Source organism: Topomyia yanbarensis, chromosome 2 (assembly GCF_030247195.1).
Source record: "Topomyia yanbarensis strain Yona2022 chromosome 2, ASM3024719v1, whole genome shotgun sequence".
Lineage (NCBI taxonomy): Eukaryota > Metazoa > Arthropoda > Insecta > Diptera > Culicidae > Topomyia > Topomyia yanbarensis.
Genome location: NC_080671.1, coordinates 32,837,580 through 32,863,743, shown reverse-complemented (window position 1 = coordinate 32,863,743; position 26,164 = coordinate 32,837,580). Strand labels below are relative to the sequence as shown.

Here is a 26,164-nt window from a genome sequence, read left to right as displayed (position 1 = left end):
ATGATTGCCCAGTAGCGCTACTGTTTTTGCTCATCGCTGAACTACAGATGAACCAACTGTGAATCGTGTGTATCGTTTGTTTGTGGAGGTGTTTTGTTTTGATTTTTGGCTACTCGGACTCTGCTTGGGGTAATCATCCCGAAAATTAAACCTAGAATATTACAAAATTAGCCCTTTCAACACCAGCGATTCAATTCTGTGATTTTCTGATTATGAATGTACTTTGTGAAAAATGCACTGGTACCTTTACCGATGAATTTATTATTTGTGGTGGGTTCTGCTCGGCGCGTTTTTGCTTGCGTTGCTCAGGCATGTCGACTGATATAAGATTGGCAGTGAAGAGCAGCGTGCATCTGTGCTGGATGTGTAATGCTTATTCTACTCTCCTGAAAAAAGCGAATTTTGCTACTGCTTTAAAATCGATAGACGCAGCCAATGAAAATATTATCGAGGCTCTTAAGACTGATATCCACGATACAATTTTGACCGAGATCCAGTCTGAAATTCGCAGCAATTTGAAATATTGGATGGAATCGGTCCCTGCCACTCCATTGGTTGTGAACAGAAAATCACCTTTCATTAGATCTGATAGAAGAGAGAAACGCAAGAGGGACGATGATTTTGATGAAGTTGTATCTAGGCCAGCAAAAAAGCTTTTGTCTGGTACCGACGTCCATGGAAGTGATGCTTCATCGATTGCAGTAGCTTCTACTCAGAATGGGGAGTCAAAGTTTTGGTTGTACCTGTCCGGGGTAATGCCACAGGTACCAGCTGATACGGTAACAGAAATGGTCAAGTCAAGACTGGATACCAACAACGTCGAAGTACACAAGCTGGTTCCTAAAGGACGAGATGTGCGCAGTTTAACATTTGTTTCCTTCAAAGTTGGATTGCCTGTTGATAGAAAAGACAAAGCGATGACTGCTTCCACATGGCCCGTTGGTATCCGATTCCGCAAGTTCGAAGATTCAAGGGGTTTTGGAATCCCACCCCTCCTCAACCGATAGCAGAAACACCGAAGGCAGCAAAGTAAAGCCTGCTCTGCCACATGCTGCCAGTGTCCAAATAAGCCAAGCTCCAAACCGACACTTGATCGACACAACTTTGCCTCGCCTGCCCACTCAAGCCGTCAATTCCAATCCTAAGTTGACTGCCAATTCTAAGTCGGACGGTTTCTTGTCCGTCTACTATCAAAATGTTCGAGGAATGAGAACAAAAACTCTGGACTTCTTGCTGGCGCTTTCCTCTTGCGATTACGATGTTATTGTTCTCACAGAAACCTGGCTGCGTGCTGACATACATAACTCGGAACTTTCAATGAACTACACAATCTATCGTTGCGATCGCAACTCTTCCTTTAGTCAACTACGTCGTGGCGTTCTTATTGCGCTAAAAAATAATCTCACCGGCACTGTAATAAAAATGCCTGGTTTTGAATGCTTGGAACAAGTTATTGTGCGCATTTCACTACCAAATAGCGCTCTATATATTTGTTGTATATATCTGCGGCCGAACAGCACTCCAGACCTGTACAATGCCCACTCCTCTGCAGTTCAACAAATTCTGGATAAAGCTAGTAGCTCAGACAGTGTACTTATTGTAGGTGATTGCAACCTTCCCCATCTCAGATGGATATTCGACGATGATCTCAAATGTTACCTGCCTGAAAATGCCACAACCGAACAAGAGATAGCTATCACGGAAACGATAGTCGCTGGGGGACTGTGTCAAATCAACTCGCTCACTAACGCAAATGGACGGACGTTCGATCTGGCATTCGTGAACTACGACGATTTAGTCGAACTTCTCGAGCCTCCGACCTCTATACTCAAAGTGGACGCTCACCATAAACCCTTCGTGCTGAGGTTTAACATGCAAGTTGAAACAGAAGACGCTTTTGCCGAATCCGTCGACGGTCTCAATTTTGACTTCAATCGCTGCAATTTTGAAGAAGTGTCTGCGGCCTTCGATGCTGTTGACTGGTTCGATCTGTTAAGGTTGCACAGAGAATGCCAAAAATTCGCAAACGAAAAAAGCAGTTTTTTTCCACACCGTATGTCAGATCTTCATAAAAATCAATCAGCGTATGTAGAATTTTGTTACAGTACTGCTGATTGATTTTTATGAAGATCTGACATACGGTGTGGAAAAAAACTGCTTTTTTCGTTTGCGAATTTTGCGCATTCTCTGTGCAACCTTAAGTGGAAACGATCTGGATCATGCTGTCGCGGTGTTCTACGGAACTCTATACGAGATACTATGCCGCATAGTTCCTAAGAAACGTGTCAACAGAAAGACGGACTACAAATATCCGTGGTGGAATTCCGAGCTTCGTCGTCTACGCAACATTTTCCGAAAACATCGTCATTCCGTCATAAGACCGACGAAAACAAAGCTGTTCTTCGCCGAACCGAACTTCAATACCAAACAGCCCGGAATAGTGCATTCGGCGAGTATATAAGTCACGTCCAAAGCAACCTTCGGAACAACCCCTCGACGTTCTGGAAGTTTGTGAACAGCAGAAAACGCGCTGGTGGCATTCCCGTAAATGTTTATCTTGGAGATGCCAGTGCGCAATCCACAGCCGAATCCGCAGACCTTTTTGCAGAACATTTTCGTGGGGTATTCACCAACCCAGCTATCTCTCCCTCACAAGAGTATATAGACACATTACCATCATACAATATCAGTCTCCCTAGCTTGAATATGACTGAAGCAGACGTGTTGAAAGCTCTATCGAGTGTCGACCCATCGAAAGGACCAGGCCCGGATTGTTTGCCTCCGATATTCATAAAAGAATGTGCACGATCATTGTCATTGCCGATCAGCATTATTTTTAACCGCTCAATCACTGAAAGCGTCTTCCCGAGTGCATGGAAACAAGCGGCTATATTTCCAATTCACAAGGCTGGAGACATACATAATGTTGAAAATTACAGAGGAATCTCACTTTTGAACTGTTTTGCTAAGTCCTTGAAAAATTTGTTTACAATGAGATGTACGCTGCTGCTTCTCACATCATCGACGAATGTCAGCATGGATTTGTGAAGCAACGTTCTACAACTTCGAATTTGATGATGTACACTAGCATCTTGGTCCCCTCTGTTGAGAAGCGTCAACAAACCGATGCAATATATTTTGACTTCTCGAAAGCATTCGATAAAGTACCTCACAACATTGCTCTTCCGAAACTGCAAAGACTAGGATTTCCTGCGTGGTTAACTGGATGGTTGCAATCATATCTGTCTAGTCGGAGTGCTTTCGTTGAAATTGGTTCAACACGTTCTAGCTTGCTCGACATGCCAACCGGAGTCCCTCAAGGAAGTCACCTAGGGCCGCTAATTTTTATTTTATTTATAAACGACATTTGTGCTCGTATCAAATCTGGAAAACTATTCTTCGCCGACGATTTGTAGATTTTTCGTTCCATTGCTTCTGGACTTGACTCTGCTGCACTTCAAGATGATGTACTTAATATTGAACAATGGTGCCTGTTGAATGGTATGCAGATAAACGTTGACAAATGTAAAATGATAATTTTGAGGCGATCATCCACTCTATCTCATTATGAGTACTTGCTCCAAGGCCGCGTCATCGAAAGAGTGGACTCCATTCGTGACTTGGGAGTGCTTTTTGATAGAAAGCTTAGCTTCTCGGATCACATCACCGCAACGACGGTGAAGGCATTCGCAACACTTGGTTTCCTGAAGCGAAATACCGCTGGCTTTAACGATTTCTACGCACTAAAATCTCTATATTGCGGATTGGTGCGAAGCATTTTGGAGTATGCTGTGCAAATGTGGGCTCCACATCACAACGTCCAAATAAACCGATTAGAACGCATACAAAGATGTTTCGTGCGATACGCTCTAAGAAATTTGCCGTGGAACGACCCTGCCCATCACCCACCTTAAGGTGAAGCGATGCGAAAATCACAACAAAGGTTCGGTTATGTTCGGCTATGTTCGGGTTACGTTCAGCATCTGTGTGCGGCTAGAAAGTGCTATACCGATATGAGATGGCACGCACACAAGCGTATCGTTCAGCAATCAGCTGACTGATTTTTGCACCACGTGTTTCATTTGTTTTAAAAAATAAAAAGGTACAAATTTCCCAAACGAATCAAAATTCGGTGAAGAGAATCTATTCATCAGATTGTGCTAACATGCCTGCATACAGTGATACAATTTCTAAGCAATCTGAGATAAGACATTCAAGTTAAAAAAGATTTTGTCTTGCGCGCCAATGCAATGTTTTGATTTTGACGATGAAATAAAAATAAGAAGCAGAAACGACGGCAGCCATTTTAGCTGCCATATTGTGGCTCTATTCAGTATGTCCTTAAAACGATAGATGCATGCTGCTTGAGTTACCGACGTTAGAGTTCCGCCGCACATTCTTGCAAAGTATGTTTATATTTTATATGTTGTGTAATAACATTGACTGCCCAGATATTCTTGCACGGATTAATGTGTTTGTACCTCCTCGCGCTCTAGAGAATCGTCCTCTTTTGTGGATTCCTAGACATCGTACTGTTTACGGTCAAAACAATCCTGTGGATAGATGTTGCTACAAATTCAACGAAACTTCACATCTGTTCGAATTTAATGTCACCAAATCTAGTTATAAGTTAGCTATTAGGAATTTTTAGTTAATTTAGATAGTATGTTCTATTTTTTTATAATCTGTACGGTATCTACCGAAGATCGAACAAATAAATAAATAAATTGTATTGACCTCGAAATGAATTTTTGTCAACCGATTCGTTTCGACACAACAATGCGAAGCCCAAAAGTAGTAGCCTTATCGTAAACTGCAAATATAGCTAAGAAAAAGTTCACAAAAGAACCACACTGAATAAGTTACATTTCCAGCCACCCTACATAAAACCGCAACCTGCGGCCAGCAGATAATTGTCAAAATTCATCGCAGCCAAACAATCTAATTATGCACAACCGTCTGGCACCTTTTTATTTTTGACGATATTTTGCCTTCTTCCCTCTCGAGAGGTCAATCAGCAAGATCAACAGCCGACCTATATCGGACAATGCGCCCAAAAAATCCCCACCACAAGCACAGAGCTGCACGGCAGGCGGCGACGTGACTCCAATTTGGGCAGCTATCCTGTGCGCGCTTCAAGGGTCGTTGGACTGTTGCTGTTGCTTCTGCCAGCATCTCCTTGGTGATGCTGGTCGCCAAACAAAAACAAAAACGCAATTTCTACAACAAAAACAACAGAAGTTGAGTCGTAAATTGATATCCACGGCATCGCAGGTTACCACCGATGCACTTCCATTTCACTAGCCGTCTGTTTTCGTCCACGATGTGCGAATGAAGGCTTTTGAACTGCATCAATGCCATTTTGATTGAACCAATCAACTCATCTTCGGAGTCAGCACCGCGCCGGTGGGAGAAAGAGACAGAATTGCATTTCTGACAGCAGCACCGACCGACGCCGACGGTGGTGGCGCTTGGTTGGGCGAGGGATCTGTGATACATTGTTTTTATTGGCAATTGATGGCTACTGCGATTGGGTGAGTGTGAGGAGGATCTTTGCGCTTTATTATCGTGTGTCGTGCTTTCATACAGGGAAAAACTTTTCGTATGGCGCCAACGCGAGCACTTCGTTTGCAATGTGCTGCAGCCGGGAACTAAGCTGCACTCGGAGGTCTTTTTCGATCAGTTTGACGAATTCGGGCCGTGGAATGCTGTTGAAATGTCGATTCACTCGGGGAATGTGGGTACTGTGGTCCAGGTCATTGATCACGTACGGACCCATCGTCAGGTCCACGTCGGTTACGTTCAGTCGGAGGAATTCTACGCGTGCTGCTGATTTGAAGAGTTCGCCTTTCACGCGAAATTTGGCCGTTGAACTTCCTGTTGATAATAAAAGCATTAGCAGTTATTCGAAATCAAATTAGTAAAGGAACTTACGAACTGAGATCGTTAGGATTGAATTTTCAGTAGCTTCTTGATCGTCAAGCGATTCGCCAGAGTACATTCCGAGAAGCTCCAACGCAGGCATCAGGAATGTTGTACTAAAATCAAATTTGTCCAGATCGACGCTGTTGGGGAGTAAACAAACAATTAAACTACCATCGTGTGACCTAGATTAGCCAATACCGTACCTCGTGTCGTAAATAAAACTATTTTTCAGACCCAGCAGATACCGATTGACGTAAATGGCGTTGAAATTCTTCGTCTGATGACTGATCGTCATGTTAGGCAGCAGCAAAGGATCAAACGCGGTGATCGCCACTTTCGGCGTTATCTTTCCACTAGCCATAAAGTTAACAAAATACTGTATTGAGTTTCCGACACACTCGTTCAGATCCGGCGAACTCCTCGAACAGCCTTCCGTATCTTGACGGCGTCCTGAAATAACAATTGAAATGATCTTATTCTGCGGTCTTTCACCGATCCTGCCAAAACTTACGATCGCGGTTTGGAGCAGTCATGGCAAACTGGACACCGGCCAGCAACAAAAGATAAACGTTCAAAGAGACCATTTTGTTTGTATTACTCCGAAAATCACAGCCAAGGCACATAAAACGGGGACTAGAACTCCGCACGACACCAACGATCGATTGAGACTGTGGTCGAGACAATCAATCGCTCCAGTTCACATTGCTCGGTTCTAATATGTTGCAAAAATTATCTGTTGCCAAAAAACATCCCTCCGGAATGGACAAGTATCGCTATTCTCCTGCACGATCTGCTCCTCGGCAAGTCACGACCACGTTTGAGCATTCCGGCGACTGCGAACTGCGGCCAATTGAAATTCGCGTTGATTTAATTAAACGGTGGCGCTTCAGCGGACGCGGACAGAGCAGATCGTCTCGCTCTGACTCACACAAGTCAGTGTGGTCCCTGAGTTGCAGCTGCAGAAATGGATCAAACACTCGATGCTCTCAATTTACGTGAAGCATGTCAGTCCGTCACAGGTCCATCGAATGCGTGATCTTTTCCCTGCTGAACTGCAATTCGCGTTCTATTTCCAAGCGAACACACCCAACCCGCACCCAATCACTGCCTCCGATGCCAGACACTGATTCTAAATTAGGAGGGCGCAGACTGCCGAACTATCAGATAAATTATTTTCGGCCAACAATCAACTTTCATTGAGAGAAACTTCGTAAATTTGCGTCAATGAACTACTGATGAAATGTCGCGAGTTGCGAGATATGGGACGAAGCTCGTGGCCAGCCGGCCGTTTTTGTGCTTGTCTAGGTGCTATCCTTCGCTGATTCGAACTCTATCAGCATGAAAAAAATAAATCACTCAAAAAAGTAGTCGTGCGGTTTGCGGAGGCCCATTTCGATTCGTTTCGCTTGTGGTGTGTGGCTTTTCATTCACATCTCCGGCAGCGTCGTGTCGTGGTCAACCGTTGCGACAAATGGCGGCGAGAAAGCAAAGACGCGTTGGTTGATGACGCGACGCGAGTGCTGCTGTACCAAGTGATGACGGCGACGCCTTCTACGAATGGGTTGTACGCGCGGCGAATTGGTCTAGGTCAGGGAGAAGTCGAACTTGTGAGCGATCGAGCCAGTTTTGCTTCTGCTTTCAAGCGTGCTTGGTTTCAAGCGGCGCGACGCAACTGATCGATTGGATGCAATGTTGTACGCAAATGTTTTACGCAAACTATAGGTTAATGGTGCGTTTCTTGACTACAGGAACAAAACTCACAGATCGACATCCGGCACAAATTATTATTTTATTTGTGGATCATACAAACATTTTCAGCATGTTTTCACTAATTCAACTAGTGAGCATTATAGTGTCGAACTGATTCTCTAGTTTGATTCAAGCAGGCTTTTTTATATTATTTTCTATTTGAATATATTGTTTTGTTTGCATTACATTTCTAATTTAGTATGTTGGGTGTTCAGCCACAAGTGGTTATATTTCATCCCTATTGTTTACATGATTCAGTTAATTATTTTTAAGTTATAATATGCTTTCGCAGTTAAGTATTTTTTTTCAGTAGGATGTTATAAACCTACTTGTCTTCTGAATAAGGAGTTAAACAAATCTTATAAACTAACTTATAAACTATAAAGAGAGCTAATCGTTGCAATTGAAGATTGCAACGATTTGTGTCGGAAGTTACTTATAATACTGTTCGTCATAATTTCTAATGTTTCTATGTTTGCGAGTCTGTGCAACTCATTTGTGCTAAACCAGGGAGGACGCTTCAAAATCATTTTCAGAATTTTATTCTGAATTCTTTGAAGCGTTTTCTTCCTAGCAGCACAACAACTTGCCCAGATTGACACTGCATATAGCATTGCCGGTCTAAATATTTGTTTATAAATTAATAGTTTGTTCTTTAGGCAGAGCCTAGAATTCCTATTTATAAGAGGGTATAAACATTTTATATATTTGTTGCATTTTGTTTGGATTCCTTCAATGTGATCCTTCAAAGTGAGTTTTTTATCGTAAATCAAACCCAAGTATTTAACTTGATCTGACCACGTTAAATTCAAACCGTTAAATTTAAGAATATGGCTATTATTTGGTTTAAGAGAAGAAGCTCTTGGCTTATGCGGAAACACAATCAATTGTGGTTTTGCCGCATTAGTGGAAATTTCCCATTTTTGCCTTTCTCAATAGAAAGGTATTGCAATTGCTCTGAAAACCGACTTTTTAACGGAGGCCCGGAGGGCCGACTGACATATACCATTCGATTCAGTTCGTCGAGTTCGGCAAATGTCTGTGTGTGTATGTATGTGTGTATGTATGTATGTGTGTGTATGTGCGTATGTGTGTGTATGTGACCAAAAATGTCACTCATTTTTCTCAGAGATGGCTGAACCGATTTTGACAAACTAAATTAAATTTCAGAAATCGAATTCGTATTTTTGATGCCAAACATCTTTAAAATGCATGAAACGTCGAGATTTTATGTTATCTCGAAAAATTTTTTTTTATAAAAATCGACTTTTTGGGACTTTGCCGATTTCGCACCTTTTTTCAGTTCAATATTACCATGGCTGTTTTTTTCTTTTTCAAAATTTTAGAGCTCGAATAATGATTTATTTTCTTGTATATAGTTGTCATGTGTTGTATAATAATAAAATGTAATATATGCATTTAAAAGTTTTTAATGAATATGAACAACGCACACATTCTCGTGATTCATGATTGAGAAAGGCACAATTGCACCGCTAGGTGGATTAAAATAGGGTTTTCAGGTAATCATTGAAAATACTCAAGCTTTGTTGCAGTCGACTGCAGATACTACAAAGACTCCTACTAGTGACTGAGATGCTAGTATCATCACAGAAAAGTGACTTTTTACAGCCTGTAGGTAGATTTGGAAGATCAGATGTAAAAATATTGTATAGGATTGGTGCGACGCTTGATCCTTGAGGGACGCCTGCTTTAACGGGTAGCTTATTAGATTTACAATTCTGATAAGAAACCTGTAGGGTACGGTTAGTAAGATAATTTTTAATTATCTGTATTATGTAAATAGAAAAATCTGAATCCCACATTTTGGCAATTAATCCTTTGTGCCAAACACTGTCGAAAGCTTTTTCGATGTCTAGAAGAGCAACTCCAGTGGAATAGCCCTCTGAGATATTTGGCTTTATCATGTTAGTTACTCTCACAAGTTGATGAGTAGTTGAATGTCCAATGCGTAATCCAAACTGCTCAGGAGGAAAACTAGAATACTCATTGATATATGTGACAGCATTCTAATTAAGATGATTTTTTCAAATAATTTACTAACGGAAGAGAGTAAACTAATTGGTCGATAGCTAGATGCTTCTGCTGGGTTTTTATCTGGCTTCAAAATAGGAATAATCTTGGCATTTTTCCATCTTTCAGGGAAGTATGCTAATTCAAAACATTTGTTGAATATTTTGACCAAGTATCTCATGGTGATTTCGGAAGGTTTTTAAGAAGAATGTTAAAAATTCCATCATAACCGAGAGCTTTCATATTTTTTAACTTTTTCATGATGGATTTGATCTCATCATAGTTTGTTTCAACAATATCGTCTGGAGACAATACTTGATTTGAAACGTTTTCATATTTTTGTAAGACTTCGGTTTCAATAGGACTCACAACGTTAAGATTAAAATTATGGACGCTTTCGAACTGCTGAGCAAGTTTTTGAGATTTTTCTTCGTTTGTAAGAACTATGTGGTCACCTTCCTTCAAAGCTGGAATTGGTTTCTGAGGCTTCTTAAGAACCTTGAAAAGTTTCCAGAAAGGTTTAGAATTTGGGCTGATTTGTTCAACCTCTTTCGCGAAATTTTTATTTCTTAAGAGTGTGAATCTATGCTTAATTTCTTTTTGTAGATCTTGATAGATACATTTCATAGCAGGATCACGAGAACGTTGATATTGACGTCTTCGAACATTCTTCAAGCGAATCAGAAGTTGAAGATCGTCGTCAATAATAGGAGTATTAAATTTTTTCTGTGTTGTTGGTACTGATAAATTTCTAGCATCAACTATAGAATCACTTAAATTTTGTAATGCCGTATCAAAGTCAGCTTTATTTTGTAAATCAAGGTCATGATTAAAATCATTCGCAATGTAAGTTTTGTACCTTTCCCAATTCGCTTTGTGATAATTGAATACTGAGCTAATGGGATTGGAAACAGAAAGTAAAAAAATTACTGGAAGATGATCAGAATCAGAGTCAGCATGTGTAATCAATTCGCTACAAATTGTGACATTGATCTGTCAAAACCAAATCAATTGTTGATGGATTCCTTACAGACGAATAGCATGTAGGACCATTCGGGAACAAAATTAAATAATAACCAGCAGAGCAATCATTAAAAAGTAGTTTACCGTTGGGATTGCTTTGAGCATTATTCCAGGATCTGTGTTTGGCGTTAACATCACCGATTATGAAGAATTTCAACCGATTTCTTGTAAGTTTTTGTAAGTCTTCTTTCAAGAAATTAATTTGGTCGCCAGTGCACTGAAAAGGCAAATAGGCTGCAGCAATAAAAATGATACCAAGATCAGTTTCAACTTCGATACCCAAACTCTCGATCACCTTGGTGTCAAGAGACGGCGTAACGGAATGTTTGATCCTGCGATTAATCGCTATTACGATTCCTCCGCCGGATCCAACAATTCGATCAAAACGATGAGTAACAAAATTAGAGTTACTCTTCAATTTAATATTTGGTTTTAAAAAAGTTGCAGTCACAACGGCCATATGCACATTATGTATCCTCAAGAAGTTGAAAAATTCGTCTTCGCACGTTTTTAATGAACGAGCATTCCAATTTAATAAATTTAAATGAATATTTAAAGTCATTGTTAAACTTTAATTTCATTACAATTTTGTTAGCAAATTCCCACCCCGCTTGAAAAGCTTCAAACATGGAGGTAGAATTTAACATAGCAATCATCATAGGAAACATAGAATCTTGCAGGTATTTTAATTTTGCTTCCGCTACGCTACCTAGATCCATTGGACTAAAGGAAGCGTTGGGTGCAAACGAGTTTGTAGGCGTGGTAACGGTAGCCGTTATTTTGGCCTTGTTACTTGCCACTGAAGCATAAGATGACACACCATTGTAGCATGGTGTGACGGAGGTAGAAGAAGTTATTAATCTATTTGGAATGGGATTAACACGTTTGGACGTGTTTTCTTGAAGTGTACCTGACAAAGTAGGTACATTTTTTATTTGTTGTTTTTGTTGTCTAGAACGAGAATTTATAATTTTTTCTCGAACAGGACAACCCCAAAAATTCGATTTATGATTTTCGCTACAATTAGCGCATTTGAAACTTTTTGTGGATTTTTTCACCGGACAAGTATCTTTCGTGTGCGATTTATCACCACAGATCATACATTTGGAATCCAAATGACAATTTTTTGTGCCGTGCCCAAAGCCTTGGCATCTACGACATTGGGTCAGATTTTGAATTCTGCCCCCATGTCGTCTATAATGTTCCCACTTTACTCGCACGTGGAACATAAAACGTGCTTTTTCAAATACTTTCAAATTATCAACCTCATTACGGTTAAAATGAATTAAATAAAGCTCCTGGATAATTCCAGAGCGTACTGGCGTGTTATCCCGCTAGCCTTTCTCTTCATAAGAATAACTTGTGAAGGAGAAAAGCCAAGTAAATTTTTCAATTTGTTGGATATTTCGTCCATACTTTGGCCTTGCGGTAGCCCTTTCAAGACAGCCTTGAATGGTCTGTTTGTCTTTGTTTGCGCCAGCTTTTGAATTAGATTCATACGAGGTAGTGAGACTTCACTGTAGTACAGGACAGTTAAGTATAGCATAATGAATCGAGTAGATAAGCGTTACGGAACAATTTGCTACGTTTCGTTACCCATACTACAGCTATATTCTAGAAGATTCTTACTTCCTGAACAGAACAGTTGTGTTCATCTAATAGTGGTAGCAACCTATATATAGTACAAATTACAATCAGAACAGTCAGTCATCATACAAGGTTAGTTAGTATCAAGAGTTATTATCTATAGTCAGTCACTATTAAAAGTTACCAGCAACAGCTAGAAGCTATCATGTCGTAGTAAAATACATTGTGTTATCTACAGAACAGTACCGTTCTTTCAGTGCATGTGCACATAATTACTACTCCTCAATAAACCAACTGAATTTAATAGTAGTGACCGCGAGTTCTTACTGCACCGCGAACCGAACAGTTTCCCTTGTCATAAATATCCGACAGCTCTACAGACGCTTGAATGTGCGCGAACAGTCTTGAAATCATATGAATAAAATTTGTATAACTTCTCCGTAAGATACTGGAGTAGTCGTTTGTGACCAATTAATTCCTCCGCTGTAACTCGACATTCTCCTCTTCGGACAATCTGAAAAGAGACTTTCACGTTCGGAAGGAACGTCGAAAGCTCAGTTCGAAAGGCTTTAAAGTCGGAGATCATCACTGTTATAGGCAGAGGTGATTGCGTTTTCTTCTCATTGGCATTATGCACAATGCGAGGAAATTTAGAAATTTCATCAGCTTCACATTCGGATAAAACATCGAATGAGTTGCTGCAGTCAATTGAATTTTCGAGTGGAGAAGATACCCTTTTCCGTTTAGCTTTAATTTCTGGCACACGGCCTTTCTGGGAGGACCCAGGCATGTTGGAAGAATTAAATATTTCTTTAGGCTGAATTGTTCTTGAAAAAATGTTTGTCTTGAAAAAGACTGATTGAGTAGAAAAAATAGGTAGTCTTGAGAAAGACTGTTGCTGTTGAAAAACTCTAGGTAACACAGGAGCTATCAAGATTTGAGACCGGTTCGAACGAAGGTTCAAGCCGGTATCATTCGAGCAGGCTTCAGACAAGGGTTCACGGAGACTCATGAGTGGGAAATTCTCTGGAAGGGGAGGGAGGATGTCTCTATACACTGCTAAAAATCCTAACTTAATATTTATATATTCCACACACACATGATATGCATTGCATATGCACAAAAATGTGCTAAAAATGTAAATTGTATTAATCACGCACATACATTTGATGTAAAATCTGCTATGAAACAAATTTCTATGTGGCAAGCTCTTATAATTTTGATGTACGCCACATGAATTTCAATAGTTTGCACATGATAACATGTGGCTTATAATTTTTATGTGCTGATACAAATTGCAAAAAATCATCTGTGGAATCAATAGATTCAATATAGCGAATTTTATCAGTGTTGTTGACGTAGCTCTATTCTGTTTTGTTTGGTACAGGCAGCGTTGACAAGTACTTTGAATCAAAATCTGGCACCATCGAAAAAAATGTCTGTAAAAATCTGACAAACGTAATCTTACGGTAAAAAGGCAGATGCCTCTAAAATTGCAAGTTACAGCTTTTCTGATAATTCAGAGATAGGCATCGAAACATTTGTATCTCAGAATGCTCAGAAATTTATAACCTAAAAGTCGTACCTGAATCCCAGTCTTTTGGAATCCATTTTAAAACATTTTTTCAGGAATTTAAGAACTCATCGGATTGAGATTCCAAAGGGGTGTATGAAATTGCAAGGGGCTAGTGTCCATCACAAGGTTGATATCACTTTTTTCATACTCCGGACAAACTCAACCTAGACACAAGCCAAGAATTGACCCATACTACTTTATTGTTCAGAGTGCGATTCAATTTAATAATTCTGAATGTTTGAGAAAATCTGGCAAAATGTAGGGCTTGCGCGGATGTCTGTTTCGTTGAAAAAATCTGGAACATTGACAACCCAGCGCGCTGGGTTGAAGGTGCTTTAGTAGAAATGTGTTTAGAAATGCTATCTTACAATGGTTTCATTTTTTTCAAATAATTTGGCTATTTTTTTTGGAAAAATCAAAAAGATTTTTTTTTTGCTTTGTTTCACTTGAACTTGTGCGACCGCTCCTTGTTGCTACTCCGTTATTAAAAGGGAATAGCTGAATCTTTCTTTCTTTGTACCACTTGAGTTAACGAAGTCAATGCAATTTATTTCAGTTTAAACTAAATTTGAGCTACTGTTTTCATCAGTTTCAAATTTTGTCAAACAACAAGCAATGTATTATTTCTTGAATTCGATCGCTGTAGGTGACGTTTCGGGATGAAATATTTAGTTTGCTTCGCGTATGAAAAGTTTTTCAAGTAGAAAAATGATAAGGGTAATCATTTGATTGTCGCCATATGAATTTATCCAAGACTTCCTTTTCCAACGGAAAAAAACTAGCAAATGGAAATGCATAAATATTGCGGTGGATATTATCCGTTTCGTCTGTAAATAGACTTTCGTGCAAATTTTTAAGACGCCATTTTGAATTTTCGAAAAAAAATCATTTTCTAACTAACGATAAATAGCGAATAAAATATCTAAAGCAGAAGATCGTGTCTTTTAATTTTTCCACAAAAAAATTCTCAAATATTGCTTGATTTTCCGCCGAATCCAGGAGAAGGTCCCCTTAATGCTGTAGAAAAAAGTTAGCTCATTTATCATCGTGAACAAAACTCCATCACAATCGTCTGAACTCTCGATCGAAGCAGATCGTTTTCTTGTGCTGTGCATAGAGTGGATCAATATAAATATATACATTGTGAAGGCCAGTCATTGTTTGCGGCAGGCTTTGTTCGCCGGTGCCTAGGTTGGTGAAGTGAATAGTTCAATAACCGGACAAGCCGCTATATAAGCTAAGTATCTTTTTTTCTCATTTCCCTTTCCCCCGATCTGTCGCTACTTCTTAGATCCCTTTCCCCTGAATATAAGTTTCATCTCTCGTTTACACCACGTGCTATCCTCGTGCCTAAATGGCCGAGGGCGAAGTAACATTGGATGGGAATGATATTCCCATGGATATACCGGATAAACCCGAAATTACTCCCTCCCCTGATTCCCCCAGTCCTCCTCGTATTAAAACATACCCACCCAGTTCAACTGGGCCCTGGGTGGTCTATTTCCGGCCCATTACGAAATCGCTTAATATTTTAGAGATCTCACGGGAGCTGACTGCTAACTACCCGGCCGTAGCTCAGATAACACGTGTTAGAGCTAATAAGATACGCATATTAGTGAATGACCTCGACCAGGCAAACCAGATTGCTCGCAGCGAGCGCTTTACAAAGCAATTTAAGGTGTATATACCTTGTTTAGCAGTGGAGATCGACGGGGTCGTTGCCGAACCGGGTTTGAAGTGCGAAGACGTGTTGAAGTATGGAGTTGGTTGCTTTAAGGACCCCTCACTTGAACATGTGAAGATTCTGGAATGCAAGCAATTGTATTCAGCAAAAACTGAGAATAATAAGACAACTTATTCATTGTCAGACTCGATTCGGGTGACTTTCTCCGGGTCTTCCCTCCCCAACTATGTCCTCCTGGATAAGGTTCGTCTACCGGTTCGCCTGTTTGTACCGCGGGTAATGAACTGCAGCAATTGCAAGCAGCTGGGCCACACAGCCACCTATTGTGGCAATAAGAAACGATGCGGCAAATGCGAGGGAGAACATGAGGATGACGCTTGCAGTGGAGAAACTGAGAAGTGTATTTACTGCGGGGGCCTTCCGCATGATCTTAAATCATGCCCCGCGTACAAACAGCGCGGGGATAAAATTAAGCGCTCCCTTAAGGAACGCTCGAAGCGCTCTTATGCAGAAATTCTTAAGAATGCTTCGCCATCTGTCCCTTCCGAAAATTCCTTTGCTCTTTTGGCTGGCGTTGAGCAAGAATCTGACGACCCACAAGAGGGAACATCTTTGGTTAACCCAGGGGAGTCCAGGAAGAGGAAAAATCAAGCTTCCCCTAGATTGCCTCGTAAGGGTGCCAAGGTGTCGTCCACTCAGAGTGCGCCAACTACAATCAATAAATCCAACGGAAGTGATGCACTAAAGCCGAAGCAATTTGCTCCAGGACTTGGAAATTTTAATTCTAACAAGGAGTATCCACCACTTCCAGGGACACCAAAAACCCCAAGTGTTCCCTTTTTTCAAACAAATACTCCGTCCAGTAGCGGACTAATGAAATTTTCTGACATAGTGGACTTAATTTTCACAGCTTTCAATGTTACTGATCCTCTTAAAAGCCTTCTGATACGTTTTCTCCCTATAGTGCAAACATTTTTGAAGCAGTTGACTACTAAATGGCCCCTCCTTGCAGCGATCGTATCCTTCGATGGCTAAGTCATCGAACGAGGTCACCGATTCGATCACTGTTCTACAGTGGAACAGCAGAAGTATCCTCCCGAAAATCGATTCCTTTAAATTTTTACTAAATAGTTTAAAATGTGATGCTTTCGCATTATGTGAAACTTGGTTAACTTCCGATATAAATCTCAACTTCCACGACTTTAATATAATTCGTCTGGATCGAGAAAACCCCTATGGAGGAGTACTTTTGGGGATCAAAAAGTGCTATTCTTTCAACCGAATTAACCTCCCTTCGACACCAGGCATTGAAATTGTCGCTTGTCAAGTTTTAATCAAAGGTAAAGACCTTTGCATTGCTTCCATCTACATTCCTCCTAGAGCCTCGGTAGGGCACCGAACGCTTTGTAATATCACGGAATCCTTACCGGCACCGCGGCTAGTTCTGGGAGACTTTAACTCGCACGGTACGGTATGGGGCTGTCTTCATGATGATAATAGATCAACATTAATCCAAGACCTTTGCGACAATTTCAACATGACCATCTTAAACACGGGAGAAATGACGCGGATTCCTACACCACCAGCACGCGCAAGCGCGTTGGATTTATCGCTTTGCTCGACATCGCTACAGTTAGATTGCAGGTGGAAGGTGATCCCTGATCCCCACGGTAGCGAACATTTGCCTATCGTGATTTCAATTGCTAACGGTTCAAGACCATCGGAAACAATCAATGTCTCGTATGGCCTCACACGGAACATTGATTGGAAGAGTTACGCGACCGCGATATCCGTTAAAATCGAATCCACTCAAGAACTTCCTCCGGAGGAAGAGTACAGGTTTTTGGCTGGCTTGATTCTCGACAGTGCGAATCAAGCTCAGACTAAACCAGTACCCAGCGCGAATACCCATGGACGGTCTCCCACCCTGTGGTGGGATAAAGAGTGCTCAGAGCTGTACGCGGAAAAGTCCACTGCATATAAGGCCTTCAGGGAAGACGGGTTACCCGCTAGCTATCTACAGTACGCGTCGTTAGAAAGGCGAATGAAGAGTCTAATGAAAGCCAAAAAACGCAGTTATTGGCGCCGGTTCGTCGACGGGTTAACGAGAGAAACAGCGATGAGCACTCTTTGGGGTACGGCTCGACGTATGCGTAACCGTAATAGAACCAACGAGAATGTGGAATATTCAAACCGTTGGATATTCGCTTTCGCCAAGAAGATCTGTCCGGACTCTGTCCCGGTACAGAAAACGTGCCGCGCCGCGTCTCCTCACGATACCGCGAACGAAACACCGTTTTCGATGGTGGAGTTCTCACTTGCTCTCTTATCATGCAACAATAACGCCCCAGGGTTAGACAGAATCAAATTCAACTTGCTGAAGAATCTGCCTGACACTGCAAAAAGGCGCTTGTTGAATTTATTTAACAAGTTTCTTGAGGGTAACATTGTCCCTCATGACTGGAGGCAAGTGAAGGTCATCGCCATCCAAAAACCAGGAAAACCAGCCTCCGACCACAACTCGTATCGGCCGATTGCAATGCTGTCCTGTATTCGGAAGTTGTTCGAGAAAATGATCTTGTATCGCCTCGACAATTGGGTTGAAGCAAATGGCTTACTGTCAGATACACAATTTGGCTTCCGCAAAGGCAAAGGGACGAACGATTGCCTTGCGTTGCTTTCTACAGAAATCCAAATGGCCTATGCTAACAAAGAGCAGATGGCATCAGTCTTCTTGGATATTAAGGGGGCTTTTGACTCAGTTTCTATCAACATTCTGTCAGAGAAGCTGCACCAGCATGGTCTTTCGCCAATTTTAAATAACTTTTTGCTAAACCTGTTGTCTGAAAAGCACATGCACTTTTCGCATGGCGATTTAACAACATCGCGATTTAGCTACATGGGTCTTCCCCAGGGCTCATGTCTAAGTCCCCTGCTCTACAATTTCTACGTGAATGACATTGACGATTGTCTTGCCAATTCATGCACGCTAAGGCAACTTGCAGACGACGGCGTGGTCTCTGTCACAGGGCCCAAAGCTGCCGACTTGCAAGGACCATTACAAAATACCTTGGACAATTTGTCTGCTTGGGCTCTTCAGCTGGGTATTGAGTTCTCCACGGAGAAAACTGAGTTGGTTGTTTTTTCTAGGAAGCGTGAGCCGGCGCAACTCCAGCTTTTATTAATGGGTGTAACGATCAATCAGGTTTTCACATTTAAATATCTCGGGGTATGGTTCGACTCTAAAGGTACCTGGGGATGTCACATTAGGTATCTGAAACAGAAATGCCAACAAAGGATCAATTTTCTCCGAACAATAACTGGAACATGGTGGGGTGCCCACCCAGGAGACCTGATCAGGTTATACCAAACAACGATATTGTCGGTGATGGAGTACGGGTGTTTCAGTTTCCGCTCCGCTGCGAACATACACTTCATCAAACTGGAGAGAATCCAGTATCGTTGCTTGCGCATTGCCTTGGGTTGCATGCACTCGACCCATACGATGAGTCTCGAAGTGCTGGCGGGCGTTCTTCCGCTAAAAAATCGATTTTGGGAACTCTCATATCGATTGCTCATCCGATGCGACATTCTGAACCCGTTGGTGATTGAAAACTTCGAGAGGCTCGTCGAGCTTAATTCTCAAACCCGATTTATGGCCTTGTACTTCGACTACATGGCACAGAGCATTAACCCTTCTTCATATACTCCCAACCGTGTTCGTTTCCTAGATACTTCTGATTCTACTGTATTCTTCGACACATCCATGAAGGAAGAGATTCGTGGAATCCCGGACCATATACGCCCGCAAGTGATCCCCAATATATTTTATAATAAATTCCGAGAAGTCGACTGTGATAAAATGTTCTACACTGACGGATCAAATCTCGATGGGTCCACTGGCTTCGGTATCTTCAACAATACTATCACCGCTTCATTCAAGCTCAATGATCCCGCTTCAGTTTACGTCGCAGAGTTAGCTGCAATTCAGTACACCCTTGGGATCATCGACACTCTGCCCACAGATCACTACTTCATCATTTCGGACAGCCTCAGCTCCATCGAGGCTCTTCGTGCGATGAAGCCCAAAAAGCATTTCCCATATTTCCTGGGGAAGATACGGGAGTCCTTGTGTACGTTATCTGAAATTTTTTATCAAATTACCTTTGTTTGGGTCCCCTCTCATTGCTCTATTCCGGGCAATGAAAAGGCCGACTCATTAGCAAAGGTGGGCGCATTAAATGGTGACATATACGAAAGACCAATCTGCTTCAACGAATTTTTTAGTATTTGTCGTCAGAGGACACTCAGCAGTTGGCAAACCTCGTGGAGCAATGGTGAACTTGGACGATGGCTACATTCCATTATCCCAAAGGTATCAACGAAGCCTTGGTTCAGGGGGATGGATGTGGGTCGGGATTTTATTCGTGTAATGTCCCGACTTATGTCCAACCACTACACCTTGGATGCGCATTTGCGGCGTATTGGGCTTGCGGAGAGTAGTCTGTGCGCTTGTGACGAGGGCTATCACGACATCGAGCACGTTGTCTGGGTATGCGCCGGGTATTTGGACGCCAGGTCTCAGTTAAAGGATTCCCTTCGGGCCCGAGGTAGACCACCCAATGTCCCAGTCCGAGATATGCTGGCAAATCGTGATTTCCCCTATATGTCCCTTATTTATACTTTCATAAAAACGATAAATATCCCAATTTAGCCCCTCTCTTTTTATTTCTCGTTTTAGAAGTTTTCTCCTGCCTTTTGGGACCGATCAGCTCCAGACTGCAACTATGTAACCGCCGTCGCACTTACCACTACGGAAACTGAAGCGAGAGCGACTCGAGGTCCGATGACTTTTGAAGGATTCCCCGCGGGTCCGAAGAATACCATCCGCCAATCCGACCTACTAGACTGAGGCGCTAATTTGTCTCGCTGATCTCCCGTTTGCCCGAAAGTTGCAAGTTTTGCTCTTCTCTCCCGGTCACCATCTACGCTTTCTCTCCCCTGTCCTTGATACAACTGCTTCTACAGCCCCCTCTGAATATCTTGACCAAGCATAAGTCTCCGCTAAAAAAGTTCAAATTTGTATTCTGTATTCCTAGTTTTAAGATAGTTGTAATTTTACCTCTTTGTTAAAACTATTGTCCCCCATCTTGTAAATAGAATTGTATCCCTAGTTTTAAAACACCGGTGAATTTTCTCATAAACATTTGTTCCCCCTTTTGTGTACCAAACTATATTGTTAGTTTTAAGATAACTGTAAATATTTCCTAAAAAACTATTACTATTGAATTCCTTGTTTTAAAATTTTTCATAAAAAAAAATCTTTTGCTCCCTCTCTTGTATATAGAATCTTATTTCTAGTCTTAAGATAGCTGTAAAATTTTTCTTTTAAAAAAAAAATATTTCACCATTGTAACCTCCTAGTTTTAAAATATCCAAAATGAAAAAAAAAAAATATCTCACCATTGTAACCTCCTAGTTTTAAAATATCCAAAATGTAAAAACAAAAGAATTTGGCACCGCCAAGCTAACGCATTTGTGCCTATCAAATAAACGAAATGAATAAAAAAAAAAAAAACAAAACTCCATGTCGTACCGTAAAAATTGAAGTCTCCTCAGTGCCGAGAGAAAAACAATAAAGTTCTTGGTAACTAACCAAGGTCCAACCAGTTCTGCACTAAAATGCATCCCTGGTTTAAATGTTGATACTCTTAGGATTTTTGTTGTTCCAGGAAACGATGTAAGCACCTTGTTTCATCTCAAATTTCCAAGATCAGGGGCAGTTTTCTTCAGCTTTATGTCAGCATTTTCTCGGCCTCTCAAGAAAAAATGGTTAGCCTCAATAAGGAATCTCGTTTACCTATACTTTTAGAAGCAGTAACAGATTTCTTCACAAGAACGCCGTTTTCTTGTATTTAGTGCGGTAGTTAGGCAAAACAATCGCGATAAAGGTCGCCCGATACGACTTTGAAGGGACATACAATTTTGTCCAATTCTGTGCAATTCTTTCAAAATCTTCACTCACTGGAACAGCCAACCCCATTCACCCCACACCGTCGATCTTAACTATGTGAACGGACACATAGACTAGGGTGGGACAAAAATTAGATTCCAGCTCCGAGCGACTTTTAGGTAGCATTTAGGTCCTAGAACAACTGTGTAAATTCTTAGCTTGATCCCTGACACTAAATTTTTGCACCCACCCTTTAAAGTTTACATTACTTCTTAAAAATGAATCATTATGTGGTTTTTATATGAAATTTAACAAAGAAACTATGTTTCGAAAACCACGAAACGATCTGATGCTTGAGAAAAAAGTTATTAAGCAGAACCCGAATGATGCTCTGACGATTGATAAAATATTCTTTTTTTCTAGCACCACTTCTGTGGTTGTCAAATTATACGCAATTTCGTTTGAATCTTCTCTTAATGTTTCTAAATATTTTATCTATACTGTTTGGCCACTTCGCAAGAGTTTTTAGGAATAAATTGAGGCTTCTTTTGTACATAATAAGAGAAAGTTGAATTTTTTTTATATATTTATATATATGGTTGTTCAATTCAGCAAATTTTCAATTTTGCTATGAAAAGTGAAATTTTCATCAATCTTCAAGGCACTTTGTTTCCTTGGCCTTATAAAAATCAGACATCTAGACGATTTCCCCATACGAAGTCCCTTGTAAACTGTAAACAGAGGGCGCAAAAATATAGTTCCACTAATCAGGCTAAAAATTGCAGAGTTGTTCTGGGAGCTAAATGGGACCCAAAAAGTTACTCGGAGCAAAATTTAATTTTTTTCATATAACCATGTTCCACTGTAATGTAGACACGGTAGTCCTTCATAAAAGACTTGACGCCAGTAATGTCATTTGCTTACGTTAGACAGGGGATCACTGTTTTGAGTTTATCTGGTCAGACATTCGAGATATCTGTAACGGATGAATATTTCTTTCGCATTTCGCAGCTCGATACCCCCGAGCTTGGGCCAGGATCTCGTCTGGCGACTCATTTCCCCGAGTAGGGGCCGGGAGCTCGTCCGGCGGCTCTGTACCCTGAGCAAGGGCCGGGATCTCGTCCGGCGGCTCTGTTCCCTGAGCAAGGGCTGGGATCTTGTCCGGCGGCTCGGTTCCCTGAGAAAGGGCCTTCATTTGGCGTTGTTGACGTGGGGTTGCTAGTTGGTGCGGGACTCTGTGCTACGATGGGTGGCGCAACTTCAACTGGAAGTAAGCAGAGCTTCGGGATGGCGCGTTGAACGATGCCGAAGGTCGACTTCACGGTGGCGACACGGACAAGGCCGTCAGGGCCGGGATGAACGCTGAGCACGCGTCCCAGGGGCCATTTCAACGGCGGTACTCTCTCATCTTTGAGAGCGACGATGGAACCAACGGCTAGATTGTCCATGGCTTCTGTCCAGCGGTAGCGATTTTGCAGGGTGGCGAGATACTCCTTGTGCCAACGACTCCAGAAGTGCTGAGTTAGCTGTTGTACTCGTTCCCATCGAGACAACCTGGATTCAGGAACCTCACGACAATCTGGATCAGGTACCGCATTCAACGGACGATCAATCAGGAAATGTCTTGGAGTCAGAGCAAGCTCATCGGATGGATTGTCCGGGAACGGCGTGATTGGGCGAGAGTTTAGCATTGACTCGACCTGAATCAATGCGGTTTGCAGCTCGGATTCGGTTAGGTGGGCATTTCCGAGGATTTTGCGAAGCAGGGTCTTCACGGATTTCAGGATTTCACGCAGGCTTCCCAGATTCCACCGAATGTGGGAGAGCGAGGTGGGATGAAGTGGAACTGTATTCCGTTGTCTGCGCACGGCATCTTGGTGAACTTGAGTTCGGAAAAGCTTCCGCAGTTCTTCCAGTTCTCGCTGTGCTCCAACAAAGTTCGTGGCGTTATCGCAGTAGATATGCGCAGGCTTTCCTCTACGGCCGACGAATCTTCGCAGGCTCGCAATGAATGTGCCAGTGGTCAGATCCGACACAAGGTCCAAGTGCACGGCTTTGGTAGCCATACATACGTATACGGTGATGTAGGCTTTGAAGAATGGCGATCTCTTATTTCGGAGTGACGTTCTCACGTACATTGGCCCAGCCAAGTCAACGCCAACTTTCTGAAACGGGTACGCCTGGTTGACCGGAACAGATGGCAGATCCCCCATCAGCTGCTGCAACGGCTTGGGTTTGGCACGTGCGCATACCATGCAGCCGTGAACAATGTTGCGAACCAAGTTCCGTCCGCCGAGAGGCCAGAATCCTTGGCGCAACGATGATAGCAGTAAAATAGGACCGGCATGGAGCGTCTTATGGTGTTCTCTCGTGGCGATCATGTCGGTGAGACGATGTTTCGGGAGGACGATCGGGTGTCTTCCATCGACAGGTATTGCAGCATTATGAAGCCGACCGCCGACACGAATAATGCCGTCTACGAGTGTCGGGTGCAGATACCGTAGCTTGGATTTACGGTTAACTTTTCCGACGATTTCAAGTTGGCGTATCTCGTTGGCAAAATGCTGCTGTTGTATGCGACGGACAAGATTGAGCAGAGTGCGATCAATGTCAAGAGCCGTCAACGGGCCGACAAGAATTGGTTGGTGATTCTTCCGGTGAAGGCAGTTAGCGGCGAAACGCCGAATAAGTGTGCCGATCCGAAGTAGCTGACGAAGATTGAAATAGCGATCGACGATATCTGACGGTTCTACGCTCACGACCGGAAGGGCAATAGTCTGTCGGACCTCCGGTTGGTCTGAGTTTGAGGTCGCTACGACGACGTACTTCGCTGGCCAAGGAGCGAATATTGGTGCGAGGAGTTCATCGAGGTCCATTCCTCGAGAAACGAAATCGGCGGGATTGTCTTCGGATGGGACGTGATTCCAAACGGCGTGAGACGTCAGCTCTTGGATTTCAGCCACTCGGTTGGCTACGAACGTCTTCCATGTCGATGGAGTTGCGGATATCCAGTTCAAGACGATGGAAGAATCGGTCCACAGATATATGGTGGCGGCAATGTCGATGCTGTCCTGAACTTGTTTCAGAAGTCTGGACAGGAGTTAAGCTGCGCATAGCTCGAGGCGTGGAATGGTTTGAGTCCCCATCGGAGCGACCTTGGACTTAGAAATCACCAGGCGAACTGTACAAGGGCCCTTGGCAGGATGATGATGCATGCGCCACATTCAGACTCTAAAGCGTCGCTGAACCCGTGAATCTCCAAGCGGTCGTAACCCGGACGTAACACATGGCGAGAAACTCGAATGTGGGCAAGTGCTGAAAGCTTCTGGTGAAATTCCTGCCATTCGTGAGCGAATCCGTTAGCCACGGGTGTGTACCAGTCGAGATGGAGTTTCCAAAGACTCTGCAGCATGATTTTCGCCTTTGCAATGGTCGGTCCAATCAAACCTAAGGGGTCGAAAAGACTGCTGATCTGAGAGAGGATCGTTCGTTTGTTCAGAACCGTGCATTCCTTCCAATTCGGCGTCTTGAACGAAAGAAAATCGGTCGACGGTTCCCAGCGGAGGCCAAGTGCAGTCACAGAGGACTCGTGGTCCAAATCGAGTAGTGTTTTCGTCTCTCGGAGCTCCAACGGAATGGTATCAAGAATAGCTTGACAATTCGAAGACCATTGTCGGAGAGGAAGTCCTGCGCAAGCGAGCATTGCAATGAGCTGGTTGCAGGTAACGGCGAGAGATTCAGCATCGTCAGAACCGGATAGCAAATTGTCGACGTAGAAGTCGTGGCGGACAGCGGGTTCCGCCAGCGGAAAATGTTGCCCTTCATCATCGGCGAGCTTCTGCAGCACCCTAGTTGCCAAAAATGGAGCACTGCTTGTGCCGTAGGTGATGGTGCGGAGCTGGTAGCTCTTCAGTGGAGTCTCGGGAACGTCGCGCCAGAGAATTCGCTGCAGCGGTTGGTCGGTGGGATGGACCAAAATCTGCCGGTACATTTTTTCAATGTCCGCAGATATCACGAGCTGGTGGATTCGAAAACGGAGGACAATGGTCACGAGAGTGTCCTGGATTGTGGGACCAGGAAGTAATACATCGTTCAGCGAGATACCGGACTTCGAGCGGCATGATGCATCGAATACGGTACGAAGCTTTGTAGTGGTGCTGTCGAGTTTCATCACAGCGTGGTGTGGAAGGTAGTATTGCGGTTGGGCGTCGATTTCATCGGGGCCAATCTCCCGCATATGTCCCAATCTCACGTACTCGTGGATGAACTGCTGGTACATCGCCTTCTTATCGGGACTTGCACCGAGTGAGCGTAAGAAGGATTGTGACGGCTGTGGACGCCATAATGCCACGAAAACTGGAACCACACCATACACGGCGTCCAGCTTACAGGTGGACTCGTTCCACTTAATATGCTACGCACTGCTTGGCTCATAGCCAGAAGGGGTGCTCAGAGAGCAGTATCGGAGTCAGATAGAGAAGGGCGCAACGCGGCGTTTCGGAATGATAGGGCCGCTTTAAGACGCGTACCGAGTCGTGATGGCGAATATGAAGGGCGACGACACCAGCCGAAATGTACCCGGGTAAGCTGAACATAATCGTTGAGGGTCTTTTCCCGAAGCACGATCCAACTATCT

General features: G+C 42.8%; 3 protein-coding genes across 3 annotated transcripts; 1 reads left to right on the top strand and 2 right to left on the bottom strand.

Annotated features, from left to right (window-relative positions):
- The first annotated feature begins 931 nt into the window (after positions 1–931).
- LOC131679392 (uncharacterized) lies at positions 932–2,461 on the top strand. The gene is made up of 3 exons (XM_058960105.1): positions 932–1,029; positions 1,629–1,997; positions 2,203–2,461. Exons 1-3 carry the CDS (start codon positions 932–934, stop codon positions 2,459–2,461), a joined length of 726 nt encoding a protein of 241 aa, XP_058816088.1.
- Positions 2,462–5,535: 3,074 nt separating this feature from the next.
- On the bottom strand, positions 5,536–6,750 carry LOC131679044 (uncharacterized). The gene is made up of 4 exons (XM_058959581.1): positions 6,437–6,750; positions 6,129–6,375; positions 5,935–6,065; positions 5,536–5,877 (listed from the first exon to the last, which is right to left on the bottom strand). Exons 1-4 carry the CDS (start codon positions 6,546–6,548, stop codon positions 5,582–5,584), a joined length of 786 nt encoding a protein of 261 aa, XP_058815564.1. The 5' UTR covers positions 6,549–6,750; the 3' UTR covers positions 5,536–5,581.
- Positions 6,751–22,580: 15,830 nt separating this feature from the next.
- LOC131679391 (uncharacterized) lies at positions 22,581–25,807 on the bottom strand. Its single transcript, XM_058960104.1, has 2 exons — positions 24,711–25,807; positions 22,581–24,618 (listed from the first exon to the last, which is right to left on the bottom strand). Exons 1-2 carry the CDS (start codon positions 25,805–25,807, stop codon positions 22,581–22,583), a joined length of 3,135 nt encoding a protein of 1,044 aa, XP_058816087.1.
- Positions 25,808–26,164: the final 357 nt, after the last annotated feature.